The 12399-nt window shown below is 29.4% G+C and overlaps 1 protein-coding gene across 1 annotated transcript; it reads right to left on the bottom strand.

Annotated features, from left to right (window-relative positions):
* Positions 1–263: 263 nt before the first annotated feature.
* On the bottom strand, positions 264–10774 carry LOC129984853 (cuticle protein 16.8-like). The gene is made up of 3 exons (XM_056094815.1): positions 10616–10774; positions 3766–3852; positions 264–578 (listed from the first exon to the last, which is right to left on the bottom strand). The coding sequence occupies exons 1-3, from the start codon at positions 10772–10774 to the stop codon at positions 264–266; spliced, it is 561 nt and encodes a 186-aa protein (XP_055950790.1).
* Positions 10775–12399: the final 1625 nt, after the last annotated feature.

Here is a 12399-nt window from a genome sequence, read left to right on the forward strand (position 1 = left end):
AATAATTTCAATTCGATAGAAAATATTTTGCCTTTTGAGCAATATTATGTGATTATAGTTTCCATTGCATAAAATGTCAAGATCTTCTGACAGATATAGAAAATAGTTTTGAAAAATATCAACAAATCTTTATGATCTTCCAGTCTGAAAGAAATTCGGTTGTAGACCGAAGAGATCTTATAATAAAAACGAGAGTGTCTTATGGATAATATATGAACTGAATGTTTTGAATTAACAGCAATTTATCATTCGAGATTACTTGCCTAGTAGTGTCGTCGGGGAGCTGGGGCAGCATATCCATAAGCGGGTGCTGGGGCATGGACCTGGGCGGGTTGGGCGTGGAGCTCAACATTAGCGGGGTTCTGGCTTTCGGTTCCAGGCTCGTTGGTTCTGATCTGGGCTCTGAATCCGTGTCCGTCAGCGACGTAGTCGACCTGTCGGGAGATTCCGTGGGCGTCAACGTATCCGTAGCTTCCCTGGACATTGCCGTTTCCATCTCCATGCTCTTGTCGGGTCTGCTTGAATTCACCGTGGTCACCGGCGATGTCGTATCCGTATTGGAAGGGGATGGGTTGGGCCTGTGAAATTTATTTTTGTTTACAGCAGTATTGAAATATGATTTGAAATGTGAATTTTATAATATTCAGGATGCTTCAGGATTATCATGCGAGTTGTGACTTTTTTTTTTATCGTCTGTGTTTTCGAGTACAGTACACTCCCGAGTATCCGGTTCTCGACTATCCGGATATTTCTGGAGTACTGTCCTAGTTTTCTTTTGTCATAATTAAATGAGGAAGGCAATGCATTGCATTGGCAATTTTGTTTATGTTTCCTGCATTTAAGTTAGGCATTTTAAAATTTATTTTACAAGGTGAACAGTTTATATCCTTTAACTTACTTTTTCTTTTGAAATGTGCAGTGCAATATATAAACTACCAGTGCAGAGCCTTCTATTTTAACTCGAAATGCTATCGGTAACTGCTTCTATGATTCACCAGACAGCGGTTGCATTCACATTGAGAAAAATGGAGGGCTTAGCACTCAATAGGAAGTGAAAAAAATACATATTATAACAATGAGCTTTGGTATAAAAACTTAGTCTTCTGATATTGGTGATCAAAGAAAGGAGTTCAGAGAATTCCAGGCCGATGCAGTTTTTTTTTGTTATATGGCCTGTTCTTCCTTCACCTTAAACAGGATACTCGGGAGCGTACTATATATATTTTATTTGCCTTCTTTCCCCTTAAAATTTATAATAATATAATCCTGATTCAAAGCATTACTCATTTCAGTAATATGCAAACACTGACGAAGCAATGATTTTTTCTTATAAAATTAAAAAAAAATATATATCTATATTTTCTTAAAAATGTTTAATAGAAGTGAATATTAAGATTTTTTCTGATATTCGCTTCGCTAATTATAAGGATAAGCAAAACTTGATTACGTTAAAGTTTCTTGTGATTAAATTACTTCTTCACAATAAAAAGTAATTTATTATAAAAAGATAAAAAATAGGTGATTGATTAAGATAAAATGTTTTGTACAATTTATGCTGCACAAAAGCATCTCAAAACCTTCCATAAAATCAATTATATTTCCAGAATAACATATTAATAAATAAAATTTCGTTTTGTATTATCTTGATTTGCATATCAATATTAAAAAAATAGAAATCCTTTTCTGTAATTGTATTTTACCTTTTTGGATTGATTTAGTTTTAAATGAGTGCCTTTATGTAATATATCTGGTTAATTCTTTATTTATTGCGTGCAATCGTTCATTGCAGTAAAGCCAGTAATATTTACTGTAGTCGTCCTATTTACTGAATACCATCCTAGGATGCTCTCTTCCCGGAGAGATAAGATATCAAAAACAAATAATTTTTTTCTTAATTTAAGAGCATATTATTGCACAAAATGTTCTCCTATATTTCTTCAAAATTAAAAATCAGCGAGAGTAGCCTTTGAATTGTTCTCTCATATTCTAATAAATGTGTTTTCCTTCTGCCCTAGCATAAAATTATGCACATTAGGTGAGGCCTGGAATATCTTGTTTGGAACTGGCCATAGATGGTAACGAAATATCTATGACTTAAATTTAGAAGCATATATGATTTAGATCTATGATTTCATTTTAGTATTTTTACTGAATACAGCATGTGCTTTTTGCACATTGGGTAAGGCCTGGAATATCTTGTTTGGAACTGGTCATAGATGGTAGCGAAATATCTATGACTTAAGTTTAGAGACATATATGATTTAGATCTATGATTTAATTTTAGTATTTTTATTGAATATAGCGTGTGCTTTATGCACATTGGGTAAGGCCTGGAATATCTTGTTTGGAACTGGCCATAGATGGTAACGAAATATCTATGACTTAAATTTAGAAACATGTATGATTTAGATCCATGATTTAATTTTAGTATTTTTACTGAATACAGCGTATGCTTTATGCACATTGGGTGAGGCCTGGAATATCTTGTTTGGAACTGGGCATAGATGGTCGCGAAATATCTATAACTTAAATTTAGATACATGTATGATTTAGATCTATGATTTAATTTTAGTATTTTACTGAATACAGCGTGAGCTTTTTTTTGACGAGTAATCCTTGCATTCGGTTAATATACTAGTACCTGAAAATCGAAAATGCATTTTGATGTTATTTCTGACCAATTGCAGTCAAAAATGTGACGCAGAAATATATTTGTAGACATAATATCACATGCCAAATTTTCTTTATTTAAGCCATTGCATTTTTGAGTTACTGAATTTACTGAGGAAGTATAGACCATCAGATGGTCAATATTTTGACAAATTTGGTTTTAAAATTTGACAAAAAGCTACATTCTATATCCTAAACCTGTATACCAAATTTAATTTATTCGTTTTTTTTATGTTTTGTAGCTATCGAATTTATTTATATTCGTACAGCCGAATAGAGAGATTTACTCTGAATGGATTTTGTTCAAAATTTGATAAATATCTGTAAATTTAGTGAAGCCTATATATCAAAATTTATTTTGTCAACCTCAAAGATTTCTTAAGTTACCGTGTTCACAGACAGACAGACATAATTACAAAAATATCTTTTGCGGACTCAGATTTGAAACATGGATCTCGAGTTTGAGTTCGAATTTCTTAACGATTGCAATAATTTTTCTTTGCATATTCCTTATATGATACACTAAGAGTCAACCTTTTAATATTAATACTGCTATTTCCTAATAATTCTTTTCTCTAATTTTCACAAGTTCTTAAATTTTTTTAAAATTATATTTTACCCCAATACTTTTCATTGTTTCAGCTACAGGATTTATACCCACGTTTATTGCAATGAATATTAAATAAACTTTTTTTGTGCGAGCACACATCCGCTGCTTTGTAATCTAGAATAAATTTTAAATATAAAATAGGACAAATGACTCAGTCCTTTTTATTATGTTGCATATCATGCTAAATCAAGTTTAAATCTTTTATTTTTTTCGTTTTCGAATCTCAAATAATAATAATAGTAATAATAATAATAATCGGAAGAAGATTTTTCTTTGATTTCTCCCTATAATTTAGGTAACCATACTCTACATACATAGAAAATTCAAATGAAAGTTTTCAATTCAATTTAACTTTACAAAAATTTCTATTATGAACTACGTATTTATAAGCGAAGTTCGGATAAAACACTAAGAGAATTTATAAATGCCAGAATGTCCGGTCAGTTTGGACCATCTGGTTATCTTATATTACACTTATAACTTACATAGTCGTTGTGACCGTATGCTGGAGCACCATATCCGTGTCCGTACTGAGCCAAGGCTACAGCGGCGATGGAAAGGAGAAGAAGACCCTGAAAAAAAAGAGTAAATATGATGTAGGGGTGAAAATGAATTCGGGAAAACACACGCATAAGATTAACATACAAAATATGAGTAAAGGAATAATTCTGCGCATACATTTTGCAATGTAGCGATCAAGGAAATATAAAGAACTGAGATTAAGCAATTAATGTTATTTTGCACCTAAAAATACTTAAATTAAAGTTCTTTTAAAAAGCTTATGAATTATTGGGTCGTTTAGAAACAAGAAGCTGAATAACTGATTAAGTTTCAAAAGAGAAATTTCAAAATTCTTCATGTAATTATTCATTTCAGTTTCCTTATTTTAATAAAAATGCATGCGCAGACAAGTAAAATGCAAGCAAATAAAAAAATAATAATAGTAACTTATTAGATTTTCTTATAAAACTTGATTGGTAATAAACAGTTAATATTTAATAGCGCTAACAAAAATTAATTAACGTTTGTAGTAAAGCTTTTTTTATTTTATTTTTTTCACAAATTTTATTAAAGCCATTTTATTGCAAATTAAAATATTTTCTTACGATTTTATGTAGGCATTAAATTTATTTAAACATGTCAAATATGAAATTCTTTTATGGTCATGAGCTGAAAAGTTAATTGCGGAATTAGTCATAATATGCAAACCCAAATTTTAAATTGAAATAATGAATTTGGATAGCCGATTTTCAAGTTTTCAAAGGAAATTAACAAAAATTAAAAACCAAGTTTAATTTCAGAACTTCAAAATAATGGGTACAATATTAATTTACCACATTCAAAAAAAATTTTCATCACAGCATATTTATAAATTATTAGGTTTAAAGTTTCTAAATCAAACTTTAATTAACAATAATATAAAGTTTATTTCTTTTCGACCTTCTATGATCTAAAGAATATCTATTACAGTATAATATTTTAATATTACACCATTCCATTATAAATACAATATTCATTCAATAGCAATTAAGTTATTTACACCTTAAAATAAAAAGCTGAAAGTCATATATTACCTTGAAAAGCATGTTGTGGGTTGAAAGTGTTGGAGCTGTTTCCACGAGGAGATATATCCGATTAGAGAGAGCGAATTCGAATGATTTTATTCTGATATATCAGCCATTTTTATACTATTCGTAAATCAAGAACACTAATTTTTTTTGTCTTGATCTAGCTTAGCTTCTCAGTTGTCACGCCCATTATCAAATGATTAACAAGGCTGCTTAGGCGACCTTTATTAACCTCGATTGGACAGTTTGTTCGACATTTAAACTTGCATATTTTTCTTCTTTGTTTTTGAACTTTATTTGAAATGTTACACTTATATCATGGCAGGTGACTTGGTTTTTTTTGGTTAAATTTTTACGAATATTTATGTCAATTTATAGCGCAATTAAAATATTTTTGATATTATAATAATGAATGGGCTTAAAACTTTATGTAAATCAGGTATTTGAAATAAATCTGTTTCGAAAGAGAATGAAGTAAAACAATTATATCTATGATAATTAATGAACCCTATTTTTATAATTGAGCAGGTAATTAATGATTGCTAAAGAACTTCATTTCCATTATCAATATTTGAAGACTGACATTGAAAATAATTATAAGCTATTTGAATTATTGTAATGAGTGACACTGATGAATTATTTTAACGAACAACATTGAAAATGGGGACCATTCTCATTTTATAATTTTTGCTATTGAAAATAATATTAAATAGTGTATTAATTTATGCCTTTAAATATAATATTCATTGCAGAAAATGAATTTTATGTAAAAATGTACTTCTGTCTAGTTTTAAAGAACAACATTGGATATAGGGAGCATTCTCATTGTATATTTTTTCTTATAGAAAATAAGATTTAGTGTATTAATTTACGCCTTATTATATTATTAATAGTGTATTAATTTATGTCATTATATTATTAACAGTGTATTAATTTATGCCTTATTATATAATTAATAGTGCATTAATTTATGCCTTATATTATTAATAGTGTATTAATTTATGTCTTATATTATTAATAGTGTATTAATTTATACCTTATTATATAATTAATAGTGCATTAATTTATGCCTGATATTATTAATAGTGTATTAATTTATGTCTTATTATATTGTTAATAGTGTATTAATTTATACCTTATTATATAATTAATAGTGCATTAATTTATGCCTTATATTATTAATAGTGTATTAATTTATGCCTTATTATATTATTAATAGTGTATTAATTTATGCCTTATATTATTAATAGTGTATTAATTTATGCCTTATTATATTGTTAATAGTGCATTAATTCATGCCTTATTATATTTTTAATAACGTATTAATTTATGCCTTATTATATTTTTAATAACGTATTAATTTATGCCTTATTATATTATTAATAGTGTATTAATTTATGTCTTATTATATTTTTAATAACGTATTGATTTATGCCTTATTATATTATTAATAATGTATTAATTTCGGCCTTATTATTATATTAATAAGAATTTTATATAAAAAATTATTTCTCTGTAGTTTTAAAATGTAGTATTGAACAGCATTAAAAATAGGGAGCATTCACATTTTTTGTTCTTGAAAATAAGATTAAATAATGTATTAATTTATCCCTTCAAATTTGAATTCATTTCAGAAAACTGAATTTTATGTAAAACTTTTACTTCTCTCTAGTTTTAAAGTACAACACTGAACAACATTGAAAATTGAGAGCTATCTCATTGTATAATTTTTTATTGAAAAAAAATAAACAATGTATTAATTTATGCCTTATTATATTATTAATGGTGTATTAATTTATGCCTTATTATATTATTAACAATGTATTCATTTATGCCTTGTTATTATATTAATGTGAATTTTATTTAAAAATGTACCTCTAGTTTTAAAGAACAACACTGAAAATAAGGAACATTCTCAACGAATTATTTTTGTTATTGAAAATAAGTTTAAATTGTATATTAATGAATGCCATAACAAAACATTCGTTTCTGAAAATTTAATTTTATGTAAAAATTTACCCTTTCCTAGTTTTAAAGAAATACTTGAATTATTTAATCAGTAGCTACTTAATTATTTTACAGTATCACATTATCAGAATTAAACCATTAATTAACCGCTTATAGTTTATGGAAATTCATAATAAAGTGACAAATATGCTATTAATGATGTTAAAAAATAAAAATATAATGACTTGACTTAATGATGCTAAGGAAATATTTCGTTCACAGAGAAGATCAGCATGTTGAAAATATTGCACATTGAGCAGGGTCTCTAATATTGATTGATAAAATATTATTTTCTTTGATTTTCATACCGTATATAAGCCATTCATTCCTGTATGTATAATTTTTATTATTTTATCACTCTATATTACTAATGAAACTACTTTTCTGAATTCAATTTTCACAGTTTCATCATCATCACTCCATCGCTCCCGTTTTTATACAAACCTCGCTAAAATATCACTATTCGGTGATTCCTCTTATTTTGTTCAGAGAGATCTTTCTATGTTTTCCAGAGTATATACATGTAAAAATATTTTAGCAGGTGCGTGACCAAGAAGAAGAAAATTTTGATATTTTAGCTTCGATTGATTTCAAAACGGGAGGCATAATTTTCATACAGAGAATAAGTGATACGTCAGTCTACATCTCGAAGCAAGAGCAAAAGTGGCAGAAATATTTTCCTTCACTGATTTTAATAAGAAATTTTGATAGGGATTTCTTTGCCAAGTGTAGAGTTAAAAAAATTTAAATTTTAGATATCTTCGAAAGAATGTTGTAAGTATTAGGAATTTTTTATCGCTTTAATCGTAGCTCGAGAAAATGCTATCAGTCGTTTTATAGAGCTAGTTATTAATTAAATGTTAGCTAGTTATTAATTATTTTAGTTAATTAATTAAACAAAAAATGAGAATTGGATTATAAAATAAGAGAAAATTTTAGACTGTAGCTAATACGGGCAAATTAAGATAAAAATTTAACGCATTTAATCCAAATTTTGTAAAAGATTTACAATTTTTGAGACAAAATTATATATTTGTACACATAATTTTGCAAATGCCTGGCCGAAAAGAAGAAACTTTTGCAAATTTTAACTTCAAATTCTGAGAGGCGTAATTTGTACAAGGAAGAAGTGATGATAGAAAGACATCTGTTGACATCCCAATATAAGAGCAAAATGACAAAAAATTTTTTCCCATTGTAGTTTCATTAAGAGATTCCGAAAGGGATTTCTATAATACTTGTCGGCTCAGGAATGGGAATCTTAGATATCTTTGAAAAACTTGGAAAGACGCTACGGATTTTTATTCCTTCGTATTTAGTGAGGGAAAAAAAGTAATTTTGAGAGCAAGTGTTGGCATTAGTTAGATAAAAAGAAAGTGGGATTTGGATTAGAAAATAAGAGAAAATTTTATAATACAGTAATATGGGCTAATTTAAAATAAAAGTTAGGAAATTAATTAAGATTTTAAAAACGCCATGAAGCACACACATTATATATATATATATAATCAAAATACTTAGGAAAATCTTAAGATTTTTCAAAGTACTAAGGATGGAATTTCAATCGAATCCCGTTTTTTTTTCTCTTTATTTGTATGCGATAAAGTAAAAGGAACAAATAATAACATAGAAGTTCAATCCATGATTAAAGCACTCTTAGAGAAGAAAACTTTTTAACAACAAAAGAATTGTTGTTCGGAAGGTCGCCGATAGAAGATGCTAATATGAATGTTTACAGTGAAAAAATATTATTGAAAAAAAAAAAATGTTTTTTCATGTGATCAGTTATTTGATGTAACCTTGATTTTGTTGCGTAAAACGAGCTACTATTGGAAGTATGCTTTCAATAAGAGATAAATGAACAAATTCGTGCATATCTTTAAGATACGAAGCCGAATTATGTGTATTCTCTAAATAGTGTGTTAACATAACATTTAAACAAGGAATAAATTACCTCCGTTTCAAATTGTTTCTGGAAAATTACGCATATTTTTTTACCTACGTATTATTTTAAGACGTATTTAAAAAAATGTGAGATAATTTTGTTACCTCACATTTTTTTTTAAAAATTTGAAGTAAAATTAATTTAATTTATTTAAATTAAATAAAATTTCTTTCTTTGATGTTACAGCCAAAACTCGCTTAATGTATACTTGCCCTAACCAACAAACAAAACAAACAAAATGCAATATAAAACAAAATGCAATATATTGACTCTCTTAGAGAGCGATGTTTCGCAGAATGAGTGTCTTGGAAACATCGTGACTTCAAATACAAGATCATGACTATATATTCGCTATTGGTCTATATTTAGCTCTAGTGTCAATAGAACTCTTATTTCTCTATGGAAGAAGCTTTGGCTTGGCCACGTTATTGATTGAACTCGAAGATTTTTGTGTAATTGCTTGTGGAGTTTGTTTCTAACCGATTATAGAACTAAAGGTAGGTAGCAGTGACATCAAAAAGTTGGAAGAAGAATATAGACAAGAGCTGATAAAGGGAGAGCTTTCATTCTTGACGCAATTCATTACAATGAATAATGCTTCAAATGAATTTAGACCATACCAATAAGTCATATCATCATGACTGATCTAACTTGGTTAATCTTCAAGTTTATTCAGATTGAAGCAGCTACGTGTTTCCGTTACATTGTCATAATTTATCAATTATATAGAAAAATACGAATGATGATATCACAAAATCATGCGCAAAAGATTAACTTTAAATTAATATTCACTTTTTATATCGTAGCAGTCCATTCGACGTGGAGTCACAATTCACTAGGATGTTACGTGTTTGTCTGATTTCGGCGCCTAATAAGTACTGGAGCGAATGCTCACACAATAATTAGTTTACTTAATGAAACGGTGAAAATAATTTATTTTTTTATTTGTTATTTTGTATTAAGTCAGAATCCGTTTTAATTTTAACGAGATATCTGATAAAGAGATTGTTTTATAATTTATTAATGAAACAAAGTTTTAGTCACAAATATTGGCCTGAAGCACTTCATATACACTCATGTCCAAAATTAAGGTCACAAAAATGTTTTCAAAGTAATTCTAAATGGCTACCAGTAAAATTTAAACAAATTATATTTTATATATTATGAAGGCACCGGAAACACGATATTAACCTTTGTTGTGGGAAAAAATGTTGTTTAGCGTTAGTTTTTGAGGAACTACTGAAATTAGACCGTTTAGGCATCTGGGAATTTTGCCAGTAATTTTGTGAATATTGCATTAAATCAAAAAATTTAACCTGTTTCCAGTGAGAATGAGTTCTCACAATCGTTTAGACCATTCCTTGAGTTGGAGAACCGTTGGCAAGCTTGAAGCTGGGCAGTCCCATGCGGAGGTGGCTCGATGGTTACAAGCGGCACTGAAAGTGGTATCCAGGCTGTGGAATCAATTCTAAACAAGTGGTACTGTAAACAGGAAGGCCGGCCAAGGCCGTCACAGAGCAACAGCGCCTACACAGGATCGCTATTTGGCATTAAGCGAACGACGGCATAGGCTGACAACGACTCCTCAACTCGCTCGTGACCTTGCTGCTGCGTCTGGAATAAGAATTTTCAGACAAATATCTAGCAGAGAGAGCCCTTTATGACCGTTGACCAGTTGAGTGCGTCCCTTTGACTGCATCCAATAGAAAAGCCCGATTGTTATGGTGCCGAACACATCAGTCTTGGGCACAGCAAGAATGGGGTCGTGTTCTTTTCAGTGATGAGTCGAGATTTACCACACAGAGTGACACTTGCCGAATCTTCACCTGGAAAGAGTGAGGAGCTATCTATCATCCCTCCTACGTAAAAGAAATCGACAGATTTAGTGGCAGAGCAATCCTTGTCTGGTGTGGCATAATGTCGGGCAATCGTACACCACTGCACGTCTTCGATGCGGGCACTGTCAACGCACATCGCTATAGGGATGAGATCCTTGAAGCCTATGTGAGGTTGTTCCGTGGTGCTTTTGGCCCAGACTTCATGTTTATGGACGATAATGCGCGTCGACACAGAACTTAGATGGTTGATGATTTTCTTGTGGAAGATATTCGACGTATGGACTGGTCCTCGAGGTCTCCGGTTCCCTATCCTATTGAACATATTTGGATGGTCTCGGAAGAGCCATTGCACAGCGTAACCACCCTCCTCATACCCTCCAAGAGTTAAAAGCCGCGCTTTTGGAATAATGGGCTTTGTCGCCCCAAGCATTTATTGACACCCTCATAAACAGTATGAAATCTCGTTGTGAAGCCTGTATAGCAGTGCATGGTGGTCACACTCCATATTAGACAGGCTTTTCCCGAAATAAATGTTTTATCTCTGATTCATAATGGAACACTTTTTAATATACCCTGTTTCTTAATTCCCAATTAAAATCTTTTCCAAGTTGTTATGTGTATATGTTCTTTCTTCCATTGTAGTGTACCTCTGTGCCAAATTTCGTGGCAACACAGTGAATAGTTTTTCATTTTTTGCAGATTTTATGTTTGTGACCTTAATTTTGGACATGAGTGTAGTTCAGTAGCTGAAATATTCAGATTAAGTGCAGGATTATTCTTAATATATGACAAATATATTGATACAATAAAATTAATAAGAAAATTAATCAAAAACACACTTTAAAATATATACTAAGACGCAGATTTTTCTTGTATTTTAATTGTAATCTACTTTTTAGCGTTTAATTTATAAATCATTATTATTAATATTATAAAATAATAGAAACCAATTTAGTTTTCAAATTTCATTACAGATGGCGCCACCTTATGGAATAAAAAATAAATCGAATTGATCAATTAATTGATGATTAAGTTCTGCAAAGTATTACTATAGCATATTAACATGGTAAATAGCAAAATTCCAAAATATTAACACTTAATAAACGAGTGAAAAAATCGATTACAGAGCTCGTTACAGATATGATGCAAAACAGGTTAAATAAGTATTAAGATTATTCCATGTTAAAGTGGTGTAGATGTCAATATTTGAAAAAATTGTCTGCAGAATTTTAAGTGTTTACGATATTTTCTCTGTGTGCAATATGTATAGATGAAAATAAAAAGGAAATGATTCAGAATTGTTGCAATAACTATGAATTTTACTATATAATCACTACCATAAAATCAATGAATATGAAAAATAATAAAATTGATAAAATCTGAAAATGAAACGCAAGTTATCCCTTTAATTAGTTTAAAATGTCATATTTATAAAATGTATAAATGTTGTTTTTATATATTAAAGTACCATAAAATTTTTACATAATCTGATTGTAGAAATGAAATTTTGCTTGCAAATTCAATTTTTGAATATGATTTTGTGGGATTTGATGTGATGCAAAAATAGCAAGTCTCGTTAAATTATTGGAAAGGAATTTTATGACACGCTGCATGAAGCTTTAAATTAATTTCCTCTTATATGGCGTTGAATTCCTAAATTTCAATAGTCTTCATCTTTTAGGAGAAACTGAATGAGAATTTTTTTTAACAAATATAGTTATATTTATTAACTTAAAAGTTTTAGTTATATTTACTTAAATA

The sequence above is a fragment of the Argiope bruennichi genome, chromosome 9, assembly GCF_947563725.1.
Source record: "Argiope bruennichi chromosome 9, qqArgBrue1.1, whole genome shotgun sequence".
NCBI lineage: Eukaryota > Metazoa > Arthropoda > Arachnida > Araneae > Araneidae > Argiope > Argiope bruennichi.